The sequence below is a fragment of the Lasioglossum baleicum genome, chromosome 9, assembly GCF_051020765.1.
Source record: "Lasioglossum baleicum chromosome 9, iyLasBale1, whole genome shotgun sequence".
NCBI lineage: Eukaryota > Metazoa > Arthropoda > Insecta > Hymenoptera > Halictidae > Lasioglossum > Lasioglossum baleicum.
This window is the reverse complement of record NC_134937.1, coordinates 9,554,343-9,581,437: the sequence shown is the minus strand read 5'-3', so window position 1 is coordinate 9,581,437 and position 27,095 is coordinate 9,554,343. Positions and strand designations below refer to the sequence as shown.

The following is a 27,095-nucleotide window of genomic DNA, read 5'->3' as shown; positions in this document are numbered from 1 at the left end:
GCCGCGGAAAGGTTGCGGGCTTGTTGCGATTCGGCCATTCGGATCTGTCGTCGCTGGTTTTTAATCGTACTTCCAGTTTTCGCAGTTATTAATGCTTGTGGAAAATATTCACCAGCAAATTTTAATTCTTCAGCACCTTTCAAATTTCTACGTGAAAATTATACTTCTGTTTATATTTGTATCTTGATAAAACAGTGTTTAACACTAAACCTACCACTGCCGTGTTAAACAACCGATTTTATATTTTTCATCTTACAATCATTGAAATTATGCTTACATGGGAATTGATTTTATGCATTTATGATAGAAATCGGTACGCGGAATTTAAAGCAGGGATCATATTAAAAAGATTTAAGGACACGAGTGTATTAGTCTCAGTTTAACAAGATGACCATGAGAAGAAAAAATTTTTTATTTAGCTCCTGTGTCTTGCGATAAACGTAAATTTTTTTATTTTGCATGAAGATCCGCAGTCTAGTAATCAAAATTGCACAAAATCTAAATAAATAGGTTAAATAAATAGGTAGGTTTAGTGTTAAAAATGTTTTTGAGAATCCTCTCAGTTGATTTTCAAAAAATATTCCGCACGCAATGCGCTAAGAACGATTTCATCACCAATTTTCTGCAATTCCAGTATTTATCACTACGCGAGCTTCCAATTTTTGCGTCGCGCGGGATAATAATTACTGTAAAGATTGTTTAATCTTCGAGCCTATAAAAAAAGAGTGTGATTAAGTTTTGGGGGTAGAAATGAGAAGAGAGGTTTCGCCTGGTTCATTACGTTTATTCCGTAAGTTATCGCCTTCGCACGACTCATCCTACGATAATAAGTAATATCATTAATTAATCGGTAATATCAATACGTTTCTTGTATACATATATATATATCTGTCTATTTATACATATATACCTTCATCTATACAATATCTATAGCTATTTATGTATATATTTATATATTTATATATATATTTATACTCTTCTTTTATAATATACACGCAGAGATCTATCTACGATACGACTCCGTTTCGATCGTTCCTATTATTCACATGATCCGTATATCAAATAAATAATATATTATCGCAGCTCTCGTCGAACGTCGCGAGGAATGACGTCACGAATAAATGCACAAGGACGAGACTCGCGATCCTCGGGAACATGATCACTATATCTTTTTACACCGAACGCGCTTTCGCCGCATCCTGATTCCTCCCCGTGAAACTGTCCAGGAAGAAACTTTCATGGTTCCGAACAGTGTTGTTCTTGTCGCAGAAAAACGTGTCAACCATTTTTCTTTCCGATGAACTTTCCGAATGTTTAATCACAACAATTTTCGATCGTTAATCTGTGAATCTCCACACTTTCCACAATTCTTCTAGTCATTTATTTAACTAAATATTGCATTGCGTTCTATTATAGTAATTGTGTCGTTACAGCACTCGTGTTCACGGAGGAAACGTTAATCCTCTTTACACACATATTCCGGTTGAAATGGTTCATCGAACATAATTCAGTCAACAAATTGAAACGTCGGGAACGTTCAATATCGTTCGACGCACCGCTGGAAATTATTATTAAAAAATCGAGGAAGCGAGAATTTCGATCGCGTAGAAAATCAAACAAAAATAAAGGCGTTCATTGCCGACGATTGTAAAGGCTGTTTTCATGGAAACATTCGATTCAACGATATAAAACAACGAAAATAGATGGAGGATGGTAATAACAGGATTTTACAATGTTACTTTTCTATTCCGTGAGTAATTCGCGATACAGGGTGCGCGACGAGCTGTCGATCGCCGCGAGAACGTCATCTACAGAAAACTGAGTTCCGAATGATGAAAGGTCAGGGAAGAGCTGCCACTGTTTGCTCAGGTGACGAACATGGTCATCGATATTCACGGCTCTTTTCCTGCCTCATCTGGCTCCGATTCATTAACCGTCGCCGAGATCACAGCGATTAGACTCCGTCGGGGAGTTTGCAACTATCAATTCCCCGCATAAAACTCGGTGGGAAATCACTGAACCCCTTGCCTCGACGAGCCAACCCTTCACGAAGGCTACTCCAATGTTTACTATTATAATTTGCTGCGAGAAAAATTAAATATCCTCTCGATCGTGCAAGATTATTAAAAAAAATTTTAATCGTATGAGATATTATATCAATTTAATTCTACATTAATTATTTAATTGACATAGAATGGAATTATTCTAGCGCGGAAAAGAAATGTTTAATTTTAAAAGGGTTAAAATAAATTTTGCGACATCTTGTTCTGTAATCATTCGGAGAGTATTAAATAAAATTGAAATTCAGCTTCCACAAAAATAGTCTCGAATTAGTAGGAACACATATTCACTTTTTCAAACAGTATTTCAATAAATTATTTGAAGAATCGTGTCTAAGAAATTGGGGGTTGCATCTCGAATGCAATTAACTGAGCTCAAGGCAAGGGGTAGAAAGTCTCGTCGAATAAAAAGAGAAGCATCGCGCAAAGAAACGTTAATAAGCAACTTTCGTTTTCGTGTTCGCTTGTGCTCTTGCCCCGTGATTCGAAACCGGAGGAAGATTTGTTGTTCCGTGCGGGCCACCACCGATTCGGGGTTATTTGTCAATCCACGGATCCCTCGGCCGTGCACAAATACACGTGTACCCGGTTCTTTTTTTTTCGTAGCCGAACTGGGAACACGTGTTTCGCTGGTCGCGATAACGATTTCCAAAGCACCAGCAGCAGCTTTCGACGGGCTCGTGCCAGGGACCGAGGGCATTTATTTCTTTTCCGAGGCCCCTATTCGCAATCGTCGGGCCCGTTCGTTCGAGCCACCGGTAATCAAAGTAGAAATCAGCTAGTATAGTTACGTTGAGTTACTTGAATACTTTACGGTAAACATTTCCCTCGACGGAGCAGTCCTGGGCATTGTTCTGACGCTAAAACAACCCTTCGTTTCGTTGAAATTAACCCTTATGTAGTTATTCAAAACCTTTCTGTATTTAACGTGTTTGCACAAAGAAAGAACATTTAGACAATTCTTGTAATATCTTTAGAAGAACGTAAACAAATTATTGGGTTAAAAACTACCCCGATACTGACCATCCCTTCCGAAAAATGATTGTGAAATAAACCTTTTTGGTTGCCGTGGACGACGCGAATTTTTCAAAAACGATTCGCGCCCAGGTCTGCTTCCGAGTCGCTATTAAATTTTTCCTATCTTTTAACATCCACTGCTGCGCCTACAACGGTTTTAAATACACGTTCACGACTCTCGTTACGTGAACAAACTATCTACAGTTACGTATCGCGTAGCTCGAACTGTTTTCTCGCATCTCGTTCGATCAACCACCGACTACTTTCGCGATTCTAGGACTTATCTAGTTCCACTCTTTGGCGAGCTCGTCCGTGGAAGGTATCCATTCCTGCTTCACGTAGACCAGGCTCGGGTCGTAGTGTTCGCCGTGGTGCTCTTCAAGGCTCCGATGGTGAGGCCTTGAATTCCGGTATTCTCAGTATTTGTGCAACGTGATCGGTAAATTGCCACTGGTGTTGACGGTGTTGCAGTCTTGGTAGTATCTGTGGTACAGGGGCGGGGACGGGGCTGCGCTCGACGAAAGCGGAGTGGGCGGGCTGGATCTGGAAATTATAGTAATCGCACCGTTAATTATCCCGAATACACACGTTCACTCTTTCAAGTCGCCAATTTCGTATTACGGTTCAAGTGATTTTTACCAGACACCGAAAATTAACCCGGCGTTAGTTAGGCGGGGTCTCACAGACCCCAGAGATTTCAGATTGATTGTAACATTGTAAAGATCTTTCATTAGTTAAGTAATTTTGAACAATAAAAATTTAATTTCGCGGATCTGCGTTTTTACTCTGATAAATTGCAAGCCTGTTAAGCAATACCTAATTTTATAATTATGGAAAAGGTATTTATTTCTATAATACAATATATTATTTCTTACGATACATTTTCCGCCGGGTTAACAAACTTTACTGGTACTTTTACACTGTAATAAATAGATCTTTACGCAAAATAAGAATTTTCTAGCTGAATCGCAACCAACTGGAGTGAAATAAGAATGTATGTTCTTCCTCAATATATTTAAAAATCTTCTAACGTTTTAACTGTCTTAAATTGAACCCAGTTTCGTGATAAATGCATAAAATATTCACTGTCTAGTAATAAACTACCCTGTACGAAAAACGCCCCACCACAGTCCACCCTTCAATCCAGTCTCGACCATTAAAAATTCCAATAACAAAGTCAGAATTTCATGAACCACGGCTTTCCATAAAACACTGTACAAATATGTAACAATCAGATCAAATCGGAGTACAAACTCGACCGCCCGGCGTGTACGTTCAGGGGTAAAGCATGACGAGGAATTTAAAGATCTGCAGAGACTTTGATGACGTGCTGAACAATCTATCCGGGTGACGCAAGAGAGAAGGTACCGCGAACCAACGGGGCTAAAGAATTTTTCTGCTAACCTATAAAGCTGACAGCTCGGCGATTGGGTGTCCTGATAAATGGCGGCGGTATCGGGGCTGGCCGCCTCCTGGTACCACTGCGAGTGAGCGGCGGTGTTGTTGTGGTTTCTCGAGTTGTATTCCGCGTGATCCATTATGTAACCGGCCGTGGGCGTGCAGTAAGGCGCGTACATGGTTCCGGGTGGTGATCCGTTGCTTCTGGACACGGTGCTGCCGTGTCCGTAGCCGGTGGTGGCCATCATCGCAGCGACGGCAGCGGTGGGAGAGGTTGTGGTGGTGCAAACAGCGGCTAAATGATCCCTGGAGACGACCCCGGTACCCATCGACTCTCTGCTCGTCATGATCGAGTGTGAGTGAGGGTGCGGGTGTTGGAGGCCGTGAGGATGGTGCGTGTGGTGCTGGTTGTCCCTGGTCATCAGGCCGGCGTTGTTCTCCCGCGTGGTCATCAGAGCGTCGACGCTGAAGCTGGTGGGATCCAGGCCCATGGAGACGTCCTGGATGGCATCCTGGTGAGTCTGATGGACCTGGTGCACCTGATGACCGAGAGCACTCTGTATCACGCTTTGGCCCGGTAGCGCGACGCCCGCTGTCGTCGTAGCCGCGGTGGTTTTCGCATCCTGTATCGGACTGTGAAGCCCGTATTTCGCTTGTACAGCCATGCAGTGACTTCCGGTGTCGTTCACCGGCTCCCTCTTCGGCTTGCACAGCGTCGTCTCCAGGGCTCCGAGTTTCTTAGCAGCGGAGTCCGACGGCGGCGGGATCACGATACCGTTAGTCTTGGCCTCCTCCTGGCTACGTTTCTCCGGCACCAATCCCTGCCTCTTCAAAGCCTCCTCTTTCTCCTTCAACGCGTCCTTCTTCTTGAAACGTCTCCGGCGACGCAGATAAGAACCGTTATCGAACATGTTGTAGCTGTCCGGGTCCAGCGACCAGTAGCTTCCTTTTCCTGGCTTCTTGTCGTCCCGCGGTACCTTCACGAAACACTCGTTCAAGCTGAGATTGTGCCTGATGGAGTTCTGCCAGCCCTGTTTGTTCTCGCGATAATACGGGAACCGCTCCATGATGAACTGGTAGATACCGTTCAGCGTGATCTTCTTGTCGGGAGCGTTCTGTATCGCCATCGCGATCAAAGCTATGTAGGAATACGGCGGCTTCACCATGTCCTTGCCCGGGTGGTGGATGTGCTGCTGGGTTATACCGGACACAGGGTAACCAGCCGCTGTCGCGTACCCGCCGTATCGGTACTGCTCGTAGTAGCCGGGGGTGGCACCAACCCCCGGGTACGACGGGGTACCCATTCCAACGGGAACAGCCGTCGCGTGACGATAATACGCATTTTGCTCGCCGAACAGCGTGTGCATCTTCTTGCTGACACTTGGACACCGAATCAAACGAACTGTGGAGGAAAATTCGCGAGGAAGATCCAGCGGCGCCCGCCGCGAATCTTTACCGATCTCCGAGACACAACTATGGAACTTCAATACCCCGCGATCGCGACAACTGACATATCGTCGAGCGTCTCGAATTGAAGTTTCCCGCTCCACGGGACGAGCACTCCACTGTACCGGGCCGGATCGCACTTTTCACAGTTGAAAGGGGACTTGACAGGGGGGTAGGAACTTTCACGGAGCCCGTCGGGTCACTCACTCGCAAGGTTATATCCTGTCGTCGGTTGATCGATCGATGATCGGCCCGATAGGATCGATCCCGTTCGCGGGTCGGCAAGACGGCTGCCTGGGTCGTTCGTTTGCTCGATCAGTGTTTTGTTGACGCTCGTTGATGACTCTCTGTGTCTAGCCGTTGGAAGTTAGTCCCGGCGGAGAAGGCGGCGTGGCGCGAGTCGAGGCTGCGATCCGGTGGTCGATGCCAGGCTAACCCGTAAACCCGCGTGCACGCGTATTATGATACACAACAGGCCGGAGTTTACTCAACCCCGAGTAAAAACACACTGGGGCCTCGGCCTCGCGAGCGACCGAAGTGTCCCGAGTCGACCGAGCACGGCTGCGCGGCTCCTGGCGTGGCGCCTGTCGTCGAAAAATCACGAGTGCGGCTCGGGACCTGCCGACCACCGCCGCGCCGACCAATCACCGCACAGCTACGGGGATCATGTGACTCCACCTACGGCCCCCAACCAATCGGAAGACCCGATCAGGCCTAACGAGCGTGGACGCCTCTGTGGCCCGCGTTGCCAACGACCGTGCGACGACCCTAACCTAGTCACGCCCTCGACAGCCACCACAGGGCCGACGCAACAAAAGCGAGACAACGAGCGTCGCCCCGCGTGGTGTGAGAGCTCGCGAAATTTTTACAACCGCGTGTCGACGCCGTCGGACACTTTTCCACCGAACATTTTCGACACCGAGGATTCCTCCCCCGGCCAAACCCGGAAAAACTCGGACCATCGTCCACTGGATCTTCAGGATCGAGCACACCGCAATCTCGGAAGTGACTTGACCACGTGGTGCTCCGTTACAGCGAATCGATCCGCGTTTCCGCCGGTTCTCACCGTCGTCCAGTGCTCGCTTTCCTGAGTCGAGTGACGGGTCTCTCGTTCTCACGGTGTGCTCTCGGACTGTTGCGAAGGGCCCAGCTTGTGGTAAATTATTGTTTCATGCACGCTTTATCGCCGCCTATGTGGCTCGACACTTGTTCTCATTCGCGGCTGCAAGAGGGGACAGTTTCGGTGCGGTTCTCCCCACCCTCGATCGGTTTTTCAAGTTTGCTATAGCGTTTCGTTTCGAATTGCGACCTCTTCATGGATGGTGGTGGAAAATCAGATACATAGAACACAATTTAATTGTATTCCGGAGATTTTTTAGAGATTCAGGTAGTGTGTTTAGATGATTATCCTTCGCCAGACGCTGCGTGTTATGCATTTCAATTATGGCGCACGTTTTTCGCACATCAATCGCTTCGTTCGAGAATTATTTGGTAGTTGAAGTTGTGGTACATGCGACTCCTGAGGTTTTCTTTCTGCTAAATGGTTCGAACGTGTTAATGAATATTTGGATTTTCATTCATGGCATCCGCGAATTCGTAAAACTCGAGAAAACGCGTAAACAATTAACAGTATTCTCGCATCATTCTTCCAGCAAGAAAGTTTCCGAGCACCGGAAGAAACTTTCGATTATTCTTATGAAACGATTTATGGAAATTCTGATTTGCATAAAGAGCAGCAATCTAATTATCGATTCTCCGGCCACGAATATACTGAAATTCGCATTCGGTAAATACAATTTACCAGTCATAGTCGACATCGGTCGTTACGGAACAGTAATGGTCCCAGCAAATGGCGCACGCAATTAAGGGGCAGAAATTATTCGCTGGGAGGAGGCTGAGAAAACGCGACAATACTTTTCGCCAGGGGAGTACGGATAGGTGTGTAATCCGTGGACGAAGAAACTCGAGAAACCCCGACGGAAAAGGCTCGAGTGGTAGAGTTATATAGATAAGGGGGAGACATCACGTTCTTATAGACGAGGGATTCAATTTGGCGTCTGTTTTTCCAAGGGTTCGACTCCAGCCTTGCGAAAACACTCGAGAGGACACCTCGGCTTCCATCTTGCCGTTTCTCGGCACCTCACGAATCACCCGAACCTCTATCCAGGTTCTCAAAATATCTTCGATCGACGGCATGTTCCACTTTTTTCCGTTTCCAATTCCGCGCGACGCCTCCGTCACACGCTGCCGCTGCTCGCGAAGAGTTCGCCATTTTCCACTAGATAGTCCTTGTCGAAACTCGAAACTCAATCAGATCAACCACAAAAGTTGATCTTCCGAGCATCTTTCCGGATCTTCTGATATTTTTCTATTCTGTAAGTTCATACTATTTGCTGCATTCGTGGAATGCGCGCTAATTAAGTGTTCCTCAAATGATCAAAGCTGTAATTCTATCTACATTCATATTCTTCAATTTTCAATCTGTTCCTTCGGAGACTAGAATAATAAGTCACCCATTTTTGTTCTACGCGATAAATCAACAAATTGTCTTTCGTTAATAACGTCACATTTTAAAGAAATACATCTCACACAAGCATCGACAATGTTACAGTAATGGAAATAGTAAATGGGTGAATTTTCACTCTGACGAACGCAAAGGAAGGCTCTGGAATGTTCAATTAACGGGGGATTCTAAACAGTACACATTTTGCCATTCTCCAATAGAAATTGCAAAATTATACTCCACACTGTGTATAAAATTGATAATACTTATATTCCCAACGCTGATAAACACTCGGAGCTATTTTAACTCGAAAATTAAACGTTTCTTTCAACTTAAAATAATTCCATTTTATACAATCTTTTTTTAAATTGCTCTAAAACCTCATTCAATACTTAAATGTTCATTAATTGATTAGATACCGACATATTGAATCGTGTAAACAGTATTTTGAACAATGGTACAGCAATTTTTAATGGCGACTCTCCGAGTCACCACTCAAATGATAGGCCAAAGCCAATTCAATGAATATTTTGCGGAAGCACGTAAGTCGGTAAAAGTTTCAATTTACCGATGGTCTGACGAAGTTAATGGTCGCGATCGTCGCTCATTTTCCGGTTGGCGGGAGGGACAGGAAGACCCGATGACGCGACTACGCGACGTCTAATTTTCATTTAAATGAAACGACGTCGCTGTAGATGTTTCTCTATTCCGGTCCCTTCGTACCTGTCGCCGCGGGCTACGCGAAACGCTCTCGAACTTCCGGCCAAAGTTTAATTGTCTTCTGTGCTCGCGTTCTATCCAAATTCGTCGTTGGCTGGAACCGACGCGGCGTTTCTCTAGCGGCTAATCCATTTGATAAGACCGTCTCGTGTTCGCGATTTTTTCCACGATCCTCCGGCGTCCCGTGTTTCGCGATTCACTTTGCACAGGTTCCTCCATTTTGTACCACCTCTCTCTCTCTCTCTATTCAATTTTATATAACATTCGCACAAGGTTTGTGGAATATTCATTAATTCAGTGGAATAGTCTCGACAGATTTACTTGCTGAAATTAATTAATAAATTCATGCAGAATATTTGTTTCCCCGAACGAGTTTGCGAGACAAAATGGAAACCACTGGCGAAGTGACTCATCACCGCGAGCTCATTGTTTAATAAAATCTGATAAGTCGCTTGTTCCTGCGACACTTACACAGGCCGGATGCACGAAGGCCGTGTTCGATTTAATAAGATCGAGTGGCAAGGCGAAGTTCGCTCTTAATCGGGATTAGGGTCGATTCGGGAGCGCGTGTTAATATTATATACGTACAGGCGATTTGCATATTTATTGAACAGACCAGCGACAATCTATAGGGACAGCCTTGCGATCAAAGCAGTCGAAAACAGTAGCAACAGCAACGAATAATAATCAGTAGACTGCGGATCTTTATGCAAAATAAAAATTGTCTTCGTCAATTACAAGATGCATGAAGCATATAAAAATCTCTGTACGTCATTAATAATTTTAATAGCTTGATAACGACATATAGACCTTATTAAATCGTCTTGGTGTTTTTTCTGTTTTCATTTAGAACCACCCATTTTTGTCATAAATGTATAAAATCCGCAGTCTAATAATCAGACTGCAGATCTTTATGCAAAATCAAAGTTTTGTACATCAATCGCAAGACACGGGAGCACAGGGCGTTCTTAAATTCTTCTAATCTTCTAATCTTTGTCTTCTTCTCTTCTAATCTTTGTAATATCGACACAAATTTCACAGTGAAAAAGTTAAGCACAATAATACTCCGTAGAATTTTAGCTTCGATGGAATTGTCACAATTGAGATACAAGATTTTAAGTGTTGTTCGGCCCGCGACATTTCGGATCGCTGACAAGCTTCCCTCGCGGCTCGTTCAAGAAATTTTGAAGCCGTTTCCAAATAAACGGCTGCCTTGACCTATCCCATGGGACGCGGTCCGCTCTTTTATGCCGGACAGAAACAATAAACGCGGAATTTCGAGGCCTCGGCGGGGTACGCGTTGCGTCAATCGACCCGCAGAAGAAAGTCGATTTTCTTTCTGACGCATGCTGTCCGCGAATCGCAAGAAAAAGCGAGCGTTACGTGGTGCTTGGCTTCTGCAAACAATCGTTGCGTTAAGTGCCGTTCAAAGGCTACTGCGCCAAGGCCGGGAATTGAAATCTCCCGCTCGAACGAGTGCGCTCGCATACGTCGCCGGAGTCCAATGCAATTGTCTGCACTTTATCGCCGCGCAGTTATCGCCATTATTTCAAGTCGCTGAACAAAATTCCACGCCTCTTATGAACGCGCTGGATGAACACTCGCGATGTGATTGTATCTCGCAACACATAATTCTATCTCTTCTTTGAATCATTTTAATGAGTCGAGAAGAAACCGGTTCTCGTGAAGGAACAATATTTTTTCGACTTTTTAAAGCTTATCAAAGTGTACGATTAACAAAGGGTCGAGAGGGTATAATTAACCCCTTGCCGTATAATGACGAATCAGACTCGTGACGAACTGCCAAATACGAATGTTATGTTTTTCGTTTAAGACGAAATAAACGTTTAAGGACATCAATGTATTAGTTGCAGTTTATGTACATTATTAAAGAATGAAAGAAATTATTACTTGGCCCTTGTTTGTTGCAGTTGATGCATACAATTTTTATTTTAGAAATTCCTCTTTGTCGATCGTAGCTTACTAGATAAACTTGTCATTAATGTTTTCGACGCATAGGTTCCATCCAATTTTAACTAACAAGCACTTTTGCAAATTTTTAAATTATTCTCAACGTTTCGATCCGGATATGGATCCTTTTCAAGAGAACTTGCGTCTGTAAAAAATTATACTCTATTATACCGCGTGAACTTCCGTACTTGCTATGTGAAAACAAATTCTTTAAATTAATTATTGAAGTTTAGAAATGATAGTAACTGAACTCCATGTTTTTTTTAATTTTTATTTTGCATAAAGTTCGGCAGCCTAGTTATTACTTAACATCAAGCACTGTAGTGCTTTCAAAATCGAAGTACATATGCAGTTCCATCACCTTTTACTTTTTTATTACCGCAAGGGTAAAAATTCAGAGTACGTAAAAAACATTGTCTGCTGTTTAAGAAGAGAATGTACCATCGAATTACCATTTTTTCGCTTTCTTCAACATTTTCTTATGCAGTGTAAATTCCATTTCAACTAAAGTCGTAAGAAGTCGTATAAACTCAACTTTTTTGCTAACAGGAAACAGAAATTCGACTAGCATGGGATCTTTAAGTAGCCTGAAAACGAAACATCACAAAACTTCTTCTAAATGGTAGAAAATTGGCGTTCATTTCCGCAAACTTCGAGGAAGATTCGTCAAATCGAAGTGTACAAATTAAGAGGAAGCTGAGCCGCGAACGTTCGCCGTTCTCCGAGAACGAAAATGGCGGTCGAGTTCCGCAGAAATCGCGAACCGATTGAGCAGGGCCATAGCAGGGGATCGACGAGGACGCGGGGATATTTTTACCGTGCGAAGAAGCTCGGCGTGAAAGAAACGGGACCACGTCGAGCACCCGTATCACCCGATTGGATTAACCCGTGGAAGTCTCTTCGGATTCCGTATGCTTCTCGTCTGCTCGTCGGCCCGGTGTTTACACAACGATGAAATTTAATTCTCGGGACCACCGAACTGAGGAACTCGTGTAAACCAATACGCTGGCCGGCGGAGTAGCTCGCCAGTCGGAATGACGGTTCCGCCGCAAAAACTCGGGGAGAAAAACCGAGTGAAAATCATTCGACGGTTCCATCGTGTTAGATCCGAATCCTCGCGAGAGACTTGTGTCCGATTCGCCTGACAGCTTGACTGACGGAACGGAAAGGCGACTAATCGAACCTTAATTAACCTAATGAGAGCCCCGACTGATGGCTTCCCTTTACGCTAACCCCTTGCTTCGCAACGTGGGTCTTCGAGCTTGTACGGTTTAATTAACTGTTCTCTCCCGAAATTGAAAGTGGATTGTCGTGAGGATTAAATTGAATTTGATAAACGTAGTTGTTCTTCAGTCTAGAAAAATCACAGTTTCATGCCTCGAGTCCTCGTATCTCTTAAAAACAATGTGTATTTATCTACAGGCTCTTCTTGGTTACCAAAATGGCGGACGTGAGTCCGGTTCCTCCTCATTCGAGCTAGTTGCGACTAGAGTTTATCGTTCTTCAATCTAACATACATATATTTAATGATTAAAGTCAGAAAAATGTTGAAATTGTGAAACAAAATTTTATTTCGTAGTACTGTTGAATTGTTGTCTCTTCTACGTTGCTCCTCGAGTCAGTCCAAAGATATTCTGTAGCGGAAGAAGCTCGTTCAGCCTCTACAACTCGCGCAATTTTGATTACACGCATAGTGCCTCAAAATTTGCTGGATTTCGCGAAATGCTGGACCAAGTAAAACATGACCCTGAAACAATCCCTCGTTGCGACTCCAAACTACCGGACTGATTACATAAAAAAGCTGAAAGTTCGATTCTCGAAAACATTTGTCTACACCCCCGACCGAAATGGCGGAGTATCCGCGTTCGGCGGCCCGGTATAAAAAAGATGACTAACCGTCCGACTTTGCACGAGGGCCGGGAACCGAGTCAATCGAAGGTGATCTCGATTACGGGCACTGTAACAAAGTTTATTTTCAGTTCCCGGTGGTTTTCGGTGCTTGCCGAATTGTTGACGCGTCCGCGTCACTCGGGCCCGGTGCAAAAAAGTCCGGCCCCCGCGGGAAAGTGGTAATGCTAACCAGATTAGCTTTTTCTCTTAGCGGATTTGAGAAACAGCAGACGTGGCTGCATCGGCGTGTTTGTTATCTTTATGCGGGATCGCATCGGCCGCGGCGAGCGCGTCATAGTCTTGCATGAAAACGCGTGGAAACGGTGCTGTACGTAAACGCGGACGAATTACAGGCTCGCGGGAGATACGATGCAGAATTGCCCGGTTGCTGTGAAGACAAACAGCGAGGGAACTTTTGGCAGAACATCCGTCGCAGAACGCCGACTCGCGCGGAAACCGCGGGAACCTTCCGCTAGGCTCCTAGCGGTCACCAAAATGGCCGACTCGAACCTAACTCGCCGCATTCGCCGAGTATTCCTTACGCAAAGCTCGACGCGTTTGTTTCTTTCCACTTTTTTGTTTACGTGAACCAAATTTCTTTAGAGCTTGCAGGACCCAGAAGGGTTAGGAGCCACTGTGGACGTTCCTTCAATTTTGTGTGATTGATGAAAAATGCAATTTAAACTGTTATATCACTTTCAACCTATTAAACATGTTAGGAAAGGAAATTAATTTCTCCTGCGCTGCAGTTTCTTGCAATTCAGGTAGAAAATATTTATTTCGATAAAGATCCACTGTCTATTTATCGGGGTGTAAACCTAGGTACGTCTCCTTACGTCTTCTAATTAATTCATGTCTCCATAGGAAGATACATCTTCTATTTTGTTCGAAAACGATCCCAGACCGCAGACCTTAATTGTCCCGATTAAGGAAAAATCTGTAAAAGAAAAATACCGGATAGGATCTAGCCATGGCCGCCACGAAATCAATTATCTCCATACAGGACGCTGCCATTTCGCTTGTGCTCACTCTACCGCATTAACGTTTTAGCTAATTGAACTACTTCAGCCGCTCTCCTTCCCACTATTTGTTTTCCCGCATTGTAAGAATAGACTGGTTTACGCAACGCTCGGGAATCCTTCCATATCTCTTACTTTACACAAGCGATTACGTTCGGTTAAACACAGTCCGTCCTTCGGTCCCCCATTTGATAAATATCAGTAAATTATTTACACAGAATTCGTGTCCAAATGTAGAAAGATAGAGGCTCGTCGACGGCGGCGGCGCGGCGGCTGACAGGAGCAAAGAGGAAACGACCTGGTCCCGGGACAGCCTGGCAGTAGATTTATTTCCTTAAGGCAGACAATGAGGAAGGAAATGCGGCTGATACGTTTTCAAGAAAAATAAACGTCTCGCGGTCGTCTCTGCCCGAGGGGAAGGGGACACAGTTGGACTTCACGTTTGTTTTCGTCCCGGGCTTATTGGTCGCGTTATAGTGTTGCTAAACTCTAATCGAAATCCGAGTCCTTTCCATCGAACTCGTTTCTCGAACTCGAATCTACTATCTTCGCTATTTTACCGTCTCCGTTATCCCAACAAGCTTCGAAGATAAATAGATTGCCTTAAACGTTGGTTATTGTCAAGTAATTATTTTTTATTCGAACACAGTTTGGTTCGGACAATCAAAATTCTACTGCGATACAATTATTATGGAAACCATTGATACTTATCAGTAGACTGCGGATCTTTATGCAAAATAAAAATGCTCTGCATCGATTCTGGGAGAAGCAGGAGTACGATAAAAATTAATTTTGTTAAAAGCAGCATTGCAATATTCTTAAATATTTCTGATCTTCCACTGTTTTATATTTTATCCTGCCATTTTCTTCACGAATGCATAAAAATCCGCAGTCTATTCATCAGATGCAATCATTTCCAGTCGCATATTAACCAAATTCTGTAAAACATGTTTTCAGTTGATACTGTTTTATTTCATATATTTCATTCTAAAATAGTATTAATAATTACAAAGACATAAAAAGAAAATGTCCACTTGCAAAAACGCTAATAAAAATCGTCGGAATAAGGACACTTGAAGGGCCAAGCATGAATTTTCGAGGAAAATTTCTCGAAGAAGCTAATCCGTATAGAATTGGCAATGATCACCGTCGCGGCGCGAAGACACCGTGCGCGCCGGTTAAACGAGGAAATAATGAACCGGAGTCCTCCTCGTCCCGCATAAATGGTCGCATAATGCGCGGGGCTAAATCCTGGACGCAATACGCGGAGAACCGTGCCGGTATAGCAATACATAACATACATACACACGGCGAAGAGGATGTACTCTGTGTGTACGAGCAGGCGAAACTGCGCAACCCTATCTGCCGGAGCCAACCGCAGAATATCACTGCACATCCAGATAATCCCGGTGGCCTATTGATATGCTGATGGTGAGACGTGTCGCGTGAAATTGCCACCCGGTACGCATTGTTCGGCTGAATTCCGGCTGGGCCCTTTTCAACTTCTCACCCTCGTCCCGGACAGATTCAATCCTATCGGCGCCAGACAGGTTTCTCGTTTTAGCGAGGAAAACCGTCGATTCCGCGGCTCGCGGTTCGTTCGAATTGCGGTTATTGATCAGATGCTTCGATGGAACTGATGGGGGTGAGTCCTCGAAATCCTGCCATTCGATGTGCCGCAATTTTCTTGGTGTTAGTCGATTTCCATTTAGCAATCTTTAACCCTTCCGGGGTCGTAGACGCATAAGGTAGTTTCAGGGATAATGCTTTCTTTGATTTATTTAATCACACCCTGTTTTATCACTTGTACATACAGTCGATCACTAAAATATTGGGACACAATGTAATTTTGGATTTTAAGCTGTGTATTTTGAATGGTTGTGCAAATATGTACAAAACTGAGTTGAATTATGTTAAAATGCGGCTCGTTTCTTATTAATAGACTGCGGATTTCTATGCATTTATAGGAAAATCGAATAGATAAAATTCAAAATTGTTGGATAATTAAAAAAATTAAAGATGTCCATATACGACCTCGCCTCTGTTAAAATCATTAAGGGAAGAAACAACGTTCAATTCGGTTTCTATATCTTGCGATTGATGTACAAAACTTTGATTTTGCTCACAGATCCGCAGTCTACTTATTAATAATTGTCACAAAAAGTATCTTTCATTTTTTGTAACATACTAATTATTTCTTTCGTTTTACGCCATTCTTCTTCTATCCTGTTTTTCACTTCATCCCACAAATTCTCAATGGGATTGAAGTCAGTTAATTTTTGCACAATTGTCCAAGTAGAAATTCCTGCATAATTCGGACCTCATGCTTTGGGTCATTGTCTTGATAAAATTTAATCCCCGTTCAATCCCCATTTTCGTAACATTTTTATTTCAAATTGTGTTTTAGAATATTTAAATACTTATATTTGTCTAAAATATCCTCGATAAACACAATTTCACCTACACCGAAGCTAGATATGCACCCCCACACAATCACTGATCCACCGCCGTGCTTATATTAATGATATAATGATCCACCGCCAAAAGATTATATCGTATCCCAATTCTACCCCATCGATTTCAATCTTTTGCACTTCTCTTTCCTCCCTTTCATTCTTCTTATCTATTTGGTTGCCGATTTGACTTTCTTCTAAATGTTTTCCAACTAACAATAAGCTTAGTCATCTTGTTCCAAAGAGCATTTTCAGCACAATCGTGGGGACTGTCCATCCTCATCTCAAAGACCCTCATCAACGAGGGTCCAAGATGGAATCGCGGAAGCAACCGAAAATTCTCGACTGCCAGGCCGGAAACAGTGGCAGCTACTTTTCGTGTCTGGCGTTCTAGAAAAGTAGACGGTGTCGGGGTCACGAATAACTACGGGACCGCGGCAACGGAGAAGATAATAGCCATAGAGAGGAGTAAACGGCGAGAGCACCGGGCTGCTCCTCGTGGGCGGGTAACGCGGCTAATTCCGACTGTTTGGTTAGCAAGCATTTAAGGTTTGTCTTGGCTGTTGCTTCGTGTCTTTTAGACAGCCGATCTGTGTTCCGACCAAACGAAACGGAAGCTAAACGCTCCTGACGAGGTGACGAGCCGACGACTTCGTCGTCCGGCGTTCTGCTCCTTTCGCGGACGGGTCTGATTAACCCGATCGAGTCCGCGGGCTCCGTCGGGCTTCCGTCGGCCCTGCTCTTCGAGATCAGGAAAGCCTGCTTTTCTCTATTACAGTAAATTCCTGGCTATCTTCTTGTGGTGGATCGCTCGCTGGAGTTCGACATACCAGACCGACCGAAGCTGTTTTATTTTGAAAATTAATAAGCCTAGCCTTGACTTATTTTTGACAATATTTTTTACAAATTACTAAAAGGTCTTATAGTGTGCAATTTCACCCTCAACAACCTCTAACAGTTGACATTCTCAGTGATTAAAGTGCTCTTCTACATGAACATTTTAGAAAAGAAATCTTAAAGAAATTTCATTTATCCTTCAAGAATTAATACATTGATTAAAGTGCCTTCTACTGAAAGAAACTTTTATTTGTTAACCCCTTGCCGTATCGTTTTCTTCACAGTTCTAAGAAATAAAACGTCTTCATCCAGAAAAATGTTGTAGAAGAGAAAAGAAAATGTACATCTTTTGTACGGCTACATTTATTTGAATGCTTAAAGATTGATTACATCAATACTTATGTCTCATTCGTTTCGCATGAGTCTCATTGTTTATGAATCAAGTTTTATGTAATCTAAAAAGAAAGGCGTGACATTCCTCTTAGTTGGACTTTGTGTCAAATCTTCGTGACGACTGTGACTCGTTAAAATACGGCAAGGGGTTGAAAGAAACTTCATAAGGGATGAATGAACGAGAGGATGAATCTCCAGCTGATCTAGATTCGAGCAAATAAATTGCAGAAAGTATGAACGGAAGCTTTTCTGAAATAGCGAGAGAAATTATTTGGCGATTGTAATAGATGATCCACGTAAGAATTACAGCGGAAACAGCGACGCGACGGATGAATTAATGTATACAGAGGGGCTGCTGCGGTGCCTCGCTGTTAAGAAAAGCGTTATCAGGGAACGGAGCGCGTACAGAACCGGCAGGCATTTACGGATGCTATAGTATAGTCTAGTACGCCAGCCCAGGAAAAGCCGAAGGGAGGAACGTGCGCTTATGCCGGCGGTGTTTGTTCAGCCGCAACTTCTCTAAATCTTTTGTGCAGCGAGCGGCGGCGGAGGGTTGCGGTTGTCTCGTGTACACGCGGTTACATATGTGTCCGAGTAGTACCTATGTGCCTACTTAGCGCTCAGGTACCGCGTGCTTGCCTCTCGGATGGAAACGGATAGCTCTTTTACCCCCGGCGGCGGTTCGAAAACCAGCGAATTTCGAAAGTCCAAAAACCTTCGGAAAAACAAGTCCTGAAACAAATTCTGATTCGTTCGAATTCCGAAAATTAACGTAGGCGTGCGAAGAAAACATACTAAATGAAAAAATGATATCACTCGTGTAATTTTGATTATTTTCACTTAGAAAAAACTGCGCGTGTACTTGGAACGCCGACGATGCAGAAGGTTCAATAGTTTGCCTAGAAAAAATTCTCAAAAATCAGAATATGAGGTGTAAGGGTGCTTCGAAAAAATGGAAAGTATTCTTGAATTGTTCTTTACGTGGACCTTAATCTATGATTAGACTGCGGATTTTATGCGTTTACAACAAAAGTGTGCAGGTACAATTTAAAGCAGCGAGCATGTTAAAAATATTTGAGGACATCGATGTATTGATTTCAGCTTGATAGGATAATTAAAAGAAGAATGCAATTTTTATTTGGCTCCTGTGTCCTGCGATCAATGCAAACAATTTTTTATTTTGCATAATGATCCGCAGTAGGGATGATTGATTGATTGAATTAGAACTCTCTATGTATAAGTACTTCGAAAAACAGAAACAGTACTCCTAAGTATACTCGAGCTTATGGCAGACAGTTTCGAACCTTTTACAAGTCCATTGGTAAACGGAAATAATACTTGCAAGTATATTCGAATCTTGGTCGAACAGATTCGAAACTTTTATGAATGTCGTACCGGAAATTCTCCGACTTTTCTAATCATTATTCTTTTACCTTTAAAATTAATTATGTTGTCCCTGGATAAAAAAAAGAAACGGGGTAAAACCAAGTATTGTAAATGAAATATTATTCTTAAATAGTTACGAATCCAATAAAGAAAGTGCTTAAAATTCGAGTACTACTTGTGAAAGATTCGATTCCTCTCAACATCGAAGTAATTATAAGTATCTTTTCGAAACAATTGTAAGTGCTCATTTCGAGGTTCGATATCAGTTTGTATAAAATGAATACTTTTCAAATATAATCATTGAAACATTAATGCTTTAAAGTAGTAATCGAAACACATGAAATGAAACTTGGATATTGAAATTGGCTCGGATTCGTGAGTACATATTGAACTTGATCCCATCCCTAATCCACAGTCCATTTATGATTAATTTTAAGGTATTATATGTATAATATATAGTTGTATATGTACATGTATTTCTTAAAACTGTATCGTTATAAATAAAGCAAAACTGCGTATAAGACATTTGTCATAGAACATTTTACCTATGTGACAATTTCTGAGCAGCGTACGAGTGTTAAGATAATGTCTACGAAGGATAATTCAACTGTCTCAGATGTATTTCCACGCGGCACGAGTGTCGCAACTAGCTTGCCAGTGAATTTGCACGTTACGTTTACTGAGTTTACTCCCCTAAGGGCGTCGGTAAAATAAATGCATTATTAACGAGCGGTTAATTTTCTTTTTAATTGTTCGCAGCGAGATAAGGTTGAATAATAGTTCCAGGGATCGCGAGAGAAGCCACCGTACCGGAGCGACAGCCGGCAGAGATAATGGCGTCGCGGTGAAAACGCGACGCATGGAAACGATGCCTGTTGTTATTTTACGGGGGCGGAATACCGGGCTAGCGGGGGGATCTCTCGTTAAACCGATTTGCACATCGGATGCACTCTCGATTCCTCGAACAGCGGACAATTTCACAGGGCTGTATTTACGCTGCCACCGCCGCTGCTGTCGTCCTACCCCACTCGTTTACGTATTTTCCTCTTTCCCGCAAATATATTGGCCTGATCTGCTTCCCGGTGAGCCAACCCCTTCATCCCTTTCCAAACGAAAAAATATAGACCGAAACTTATTAGGCGGTTGTATTAGTTTCTGACGGTTACTAACAAATGTCGGAAATAATACCACTTGTATGGAATTACTGGACTGCGCATTTTATGCATATATGGCGGAAATGAGTAGGCGTCATTTCGCACATTCAATACATTAGACGAATTTAAAAATACCTTTATATTATTAGGTTGTAGAAAAAGAAATCCATCATTCCTCCGCTTCAGATAACGTAAAAAATAATGCATTTCTTTTTCCCCAATCTAATATTTTCAACCCATTGAACATGTTAAGGGAGAAAATAAATTTCCATGTCACTCTCCGCTATCTTGCAATTCAGGTGGAAAATTTCTATTTTGTAATTGCAGTACTACAAACAAGTTAGCACTTAGTGTATAACATCTAAGTCTACGTAGAAAGTGTCGAATTTCGTGCCGATAAAACATTTACGGAAGGTGCTGCTGCGTTATTTCGTTTCAAAGAAAAATGCATGAATAAATGTACTGACGCTTTAAGATTGAAAATGTATATTGTACTATGTATTTTGTTGTTTCAATGAAAATTATAATTAAATGCAATTCGAAACTGCAAGATAGAAAAATCAATACACTTTTAGGAGGAGCTCATGCATGTACTCATGAATATACAGCGGATTTTATGCATTTATGACAAAAATGAGTAAGTGTAACTTAAAACAGTGGAAACATTAGAAGAATTTGAACATGTTCTAATATTATTTCCAATCTATTAAACATATTACGAATGAAAATCATTTTCTATTTCACTCCAGTCCGCTCATGAAGGACTGTCTGCAAACACACTATAGTCTTCAGACGTCCGAGACATTGGCGGAGCGTGTTCGCGCGTTGTCGCGGAGAATCCCGTGAGTGTTGGTCTCCTCGCGGGATCCATCAAGCGACATTGAAATAGCGAAACATATTTCATTCACGAAACGTCGAAATTCAGGCGACCCGTGTGCGTTCTATCGCGGACGGGGAAAGCAGCAGCGGTTCATTTGCTCGTCTAGTTGAGTGCACGCCTCGCCGTGGCTTCCCTTTCGCGCTGACACGATGCAGCTTGCATTCGGACGTCACGTCAACCTTCTGAACACCAGTCGTCCGCCATTAAATCGTTTTCTTCGTCGCTAGACAGCCGAGACTTCGCGAACTAGGAAACTCGAAGCTGTAGCTCCTTGGACAACGACTGTATTCGACGAATTTATATAAGAAGAGTAGATCAAGTTTTTTCGAGATCGCTGTCTTATCATTTTTAATTTATCGTGACGACACAGACTCGTTCAGCTACCTTTTTCTGTTTGAATTTAGAAGAAAAGCTAATTCAATCGAGATGAAGAATTAGGATGACAGTGTGCAAATTCACTTAAAAAATCGCGGCGTGAATGAAGTTAAAATCACGACCGTGAAATTCTATTCTGCGCGTCATCACTGATAGGTAGACTGCAAATCTCAATGCAAAACGAAAATTGTCCGCATCGATCGCAAGAGATAGAAACTAAAAATGTTATTTCTTCAAGAAATCGTATACCGACACCTTCAATTTTTGAAATTCTTCAACGATTCCGAATTTCATCTTCTCCATTTCGCTATAAATGCATAAAGATCCGCAGACTACTAATAAGTACGCCAAAAAGTATGCTGCGAAGAAACAAGAAAGTTGGATCAGGAGAAGCAACAACGGTTAACGAAAGAACGGTAATGAAACATCGTAGAATACAAGCAGAAGGCAAGAAAGAGAGTTCGTTACCACCTCCATCAAAGTCCAGAAGATGAATATTATGATGTTGCATTGAATGAAGAAAGTATTGCAGCTCGAACTGAGAGCGTATCAGCGAAGCGAGCGGTAAGGAATTAATGTCGGCAATAATTACTGCAAGCATTGGAATCATTTTGTCATTTTTCTGTGTAGACATGGGATAGCTGAAGATTTGACAGGACGAGCTTCGAGGAAATTACGGGTCCGAGAAAAACGGCAGCGTTATTGACACGATCAATCAGCTCACACGTTTCACGGATTACACGACGCAGTTAAGGACGAGCTTAATCCCCGGAACATCGAACCGGAATCCCTCAGCTGTAAAATATCCCGTCCATTACCGCAACATTGCGGCGCGGTGCTAACCGCTCATATACATATCACGGGAGCTGGCCCCGAAAAACACGCCGAAGTCGTAAAGCCTAGAGCGTGCACGCGGACGGAAAAGAATTCGGTGCCTAATTCGAGATGTTTATCCAAGCGGTGTTTCGGCCCTCTTAATTCATACGCGGTGTTGTTGCAGCTTAGCCCGCGCCAAATTTATTAAAATCGCTCGCGACGCGCCTGCACCGACCCGGCACATCGAACGCATCGGTCTGCATTCTTGATCCGATCGGAACGGTCATCGGTCGGAAATTTCGTCTGCAATAACCTCTCCATGTATGTAAAACAGGTGCACAGCTGATTCAAAAGTTTCGTTGAGACAAGCGTAAGGATAATTGAATGACAACACTTTTGTTTGATCACACTTTTCTAATTGACTTCGCCAACGTGTCGATGACATTTTTCTGATTAAAACGAGTCCAGACACGATACGATTCGGATAGCAAGTACCCGAGTAATTCACGATACACTAGGACCTCGATTATCCGAACCGATGATATTAGTTTCACCTAGGCGATCTGTATAAGACACAGCTTATTTAATGTAGCAATGCAGATACAGTGGATAACAAAAGTAAGTTAATACTCATATTTTCAATAATGAAATCATGACTGAGTGATTCAATCCCGGGCATTAAATAACGAGAGTGCTAAGAACAATGTCGAATTTAGATTGTGAGAGTTGGACTTTCTTTGGACCGACGAAGAATGAATTATGACATTTTCTAGAATTAACAATGAATCAAGATTTTCCAGAATGAAAGATCGAGGAATAAGATCGCGTGGGGACGGGGTACAAAGACGGGGAAACTTTATTTTGACGGGATTGATCACAAAGAACGAATCAATTTTCCCCTGACCTATAAAGGGAAGAAGCAATTTAAGGAACTCGCGCAGAAAAGTTCCCGCACGGTTACACGAATTATCCACACCGATTCATCGGCATCGAAATCCACTGACCTGTTTACACAACCACGTCAGAGGTCTGCGTCCGATCACAAAGGGAATCGAGCTCGTGTCGCGTTCACCGCATCGAATCGAGCAAATCCGACAGTGGAATTTCTTTGGGGCACAGGTAGCCCTTAAGGTAGCCCTTGAGGTTGCCCTTTAGGACGTCCAACTAATTTTTAGAACGCCAAGCGAACAACAATTTTTTGTTTCTTTCCAACGCAAACAAATCTGCGAGAGGTGCACCTCTCGTCGGAAATAAAATTATCTTAACTGTTTTTGTGGCACAAAACAACGAAATAAAAACACAGTACAAGCACATGATTTATTTTCTTCGTTAGTTTAAGAAGCTGAAAGTATTTGAAACACAATATTTCGTAACTACTTACAATTAGTCTGGTTCGATAAACGATGAACTCTGAATAACAAGTTACTTATTCAAATTTGGACGCAAAGAACCTATACCATGAAATGAAAATGGTACTTACTTACGTAAATTTTAATTATCATTCTTTATTTCTATTTTTTTAAATCCAAGTGGGGTAATAATAAATAACAAGTTACTTATTCAAAGGATGCAAAGAACCTATACTATGAAATAAAAATGGTACTTACTTACATAAATTTTAATTATTATTCTTATATTTTCTATTTTTTTTAAATCTAAGTGGGGTAATTGTTTTCCAATTTGGCTTCTAGAGGTGTACATAATCATCTCACAATTTCTCAGTCTCTTTTTTCCAACATTTATTCAAATAGAGTATGTATATATTTAATTTTTCATCCGACTCTATCATCGTATAGCTACATCTAATCAAAATGAAAAGATCAAATCAAGCTGGGAGCTTGTATTCTTTAATTATTCTTCAATGAACGTTACGTAAATCATTTTTCAAATGCATTTTTGTGGTTGTTCGATCGATGTTTGTTGCCAACAAGCACGATTGAATCGACCGCAGGTTCTCGAAAGAATCGAGCGGCCAGAAAGGCCATCGTCCGGTACAGGTGTCTCGATATTGGATCGAACTGAGATTTCCTTTCTCGTGAAAGAACGATGAAATGACCGAGAAATCGTGGTCTGACGTCTCCTCACGGAGTTCCGAGCATAATGCCAGGGATTTCGATCCTTTTCACTGAAATCGCGAAGATTTCGTGCGGACCACCGGAATGCTGGCCGATACCAGTCGATTCGAAACCGTCCAGCGTTTTCCACGCATTGTCGTGATCCTGAAAGGATATAGATCGTTCCGCTGAATCCACCACCAAGGTGGTCCCTTCGTCTTTCGTTCCCTCTGCTACAATTTTATAGCGATCCAGAGAAATTGTCAGTATTTTTATTATGTTTTAATTATCTTCTCACGGAACTCGTACCAGCATATTCGTGACATTTTTCATAATATCCGAGTAATTCACGATGAAATAGAGCCTCGATTATCCGAACTGACAAGTGTCAGGAATAGACTGCGGATCTTTATACAATTATGACTTTTGCAAATTTTCAAAAAATGTTAGGACATAGATCATCACATAATTTAATACGATTTTAATTTATCTCAGATTGAAAAAGTCTACTACCATGGAAAATAAGATTCTATTTTATTCCACCTTCTCTTAAAGTTCATCTACGAAAATTGAAAATTGCATAAACATCCGCAGTCTAATCATGAATGTCTCGCGAGTAGGCTAAGAATGTTGATGCAATTTTGAATTTTTATAGTCACATTTTAAGAAAATGGTTTTATTAGCCTCCATAGATCTGAAATACAGTGGATAACAAAAGTAAAGTTAATACTCATATTTTCAATAATGAGATCACGATAACAGTAATAAGTATTTATTCACTTATAAAAATATAAACAAGTTGATTACATATTTAATGGTAATGTTGACAACAAAATTTATCACGATAATCACTCGGTTCGCACAGAATAATTCAAGTTAATACTTCAAGTGTCTTGGACAGATTTACACATCAACCCTATGCACTCGGAGCTATTTTAATTCGAAAATTAAACATTTCTTCGGACCTAATTTTTATAAATATGAAATTGATAGAATACCTCATACATTACTTAACTTATTTCTTAATTGATTAGACACCAACATATTTAACAATGTCAACAATATTTTAAATAATGGTACAGCAATTTTTCGTGGCGATTTTGGGTCACTCAAGTGCCAAGGGTTAATTTTGATGCAAATGAACAGAATTTCATCAGATTTCTTCAGAATCAATTCAAAGCAAAAAGATTAATTTCTTTCTTGGTCACATCAACTTCTTGATTGGCTTTGTTTTTTGATATTGGGGATGTTCCCGCGCGCTCTTCAACAATTAGCGTTCGCACCCTAACGAGAGACAGGTTGCGGGTATCGGAGCCAAATTGTTCGTCCTTAGCAAACGGAACAAAAAATTCCTTTGGTATCCCAAGCCGACAGGTGCGATCGCCTTCACCTGCGGATATTATTTCTGTCAACCGTCCCCGTGTTTATCCGCATACATATTTGACGAACTCCTCTCGCGCGCAGGTCCAACCTCTAGGTCGGCGGGAGCGTGTTACCTGAAGAAGCAATCTCTGTCGCATGGAATAACATTTAGGCCAGTCTGTTTGGTTCACCGTAACCCTGTTCCTACCTGAACACTGCGTTACGCAGTCGTAATGGCCTTGAATCCATCCTGGATCGAGTACTGCTGCGAAATCTGGATTCGAGGATGTTCCGAGTCGAATTAATATTCGGACGCTCTAAAAAGGACGATAACTTCTTTAATATTGTACTATACAATTCGAACTTGTTTTGGGAAGCTAGAGCAATTAGTTTACTACAGGATGCGAAAAGAAATTTTTTCAAACTTTGCAAGTGATCGGAAATGTAGAAAAAAATATATAAAAAAACTATTTAAAAACCACGCTTATATTAAAATGCACTAGAAAGGAGCAAATAATTTTTTTCCTGGTTCTCCATAAAATACCGAATCCAGTTAAATGATCAATAATATTTTTCCCCGAAATTTTAAGCGATTAGTTCAAAATTTCTTCTGTTATATAAAAATTTAATATACATTTAAATAAAATCACATGACATTAGAGACTATAAATAAAAGCGTGGAACGCCCACGAAGATTACGTCAATATAGTTTAGCGCTCCATGCTTTTTGACGTAGTTTAATAAGGCAAACGTACATAACATATAACAAAACGCAAAACCGAAGATTCATGAAGAACAATAGAAGGAATCAAGCAAAAGAAAATACCTATCTTTTAATCATACATACATTATCACTAGACAGCGGGTCTTTATGCAAAATAAACATTTTCCACCTGAATTACAACAAACCGGAGCAACGTAGAAAATCTTCTCTTTTAATATGTTTAATGGGTTGAGAATAATATAAAAATATTATTGAATTTGTCTAATGTTTTTCATGTTTGAAATTACACCTACTCATTTCTGACATAAATGCATAAAATCCGTGGTCTAATTAATTATCACAATCATACGACTTCAGCTAACATTTTCGATAATGTAAAATGTTCGTAACTTGATTGAAATTACTGTGAACGGTTCTGCGAACGTGGTCAGACGAGATTTGTTTGATTTCGATTAATAAAATCCACTCGGCGGATTAAGTTGCCGGTAAATACGAAATTCGTGTACCGCCATGAGGTATGCGATTGTACCAGCCTCCTGCGGTCAGGTTCAGGGCAATAACCATTCACTTTAGCTCCAACATGGCTCCTATATGGCGCGAGAAATGCGGAGCTACCCTAGGCAACCCTCGAATAATA

General features: G+C 42.0%; 1 protein-coding gene across 1 annotated transcript; it reads right to left on the bottom strand.

Annotated features, from left to right (window-relative positions):
- Nucleotides 1–292: 292 nt before the first annotated feature.
- On the bottom strand, nucleotides 293–6,483 carry Croc (forkhead box protein crocodile). Its single transcript, XM_076429990.1, has 2 exons — nucleotides 4,482–6,483; nucleotides 293–3,620 (listed from the first exon to the last, which is right to left on the bottom strand). Exons 1-2 carry the CDS (start codon nucleotides 5,840–5,842, stop codon nucleotides 3,494–3,496), a joined length of 1,488 nt encoding a protein of 495 aa, XP_076286105.1. The 5' UTR covers nucleotides 5,843–6,483; the 3' UTR covers nucleotides 293–3,493.
- Nucleotides 6,484–27,095: the final 20,612 nt, after the last annotated feature.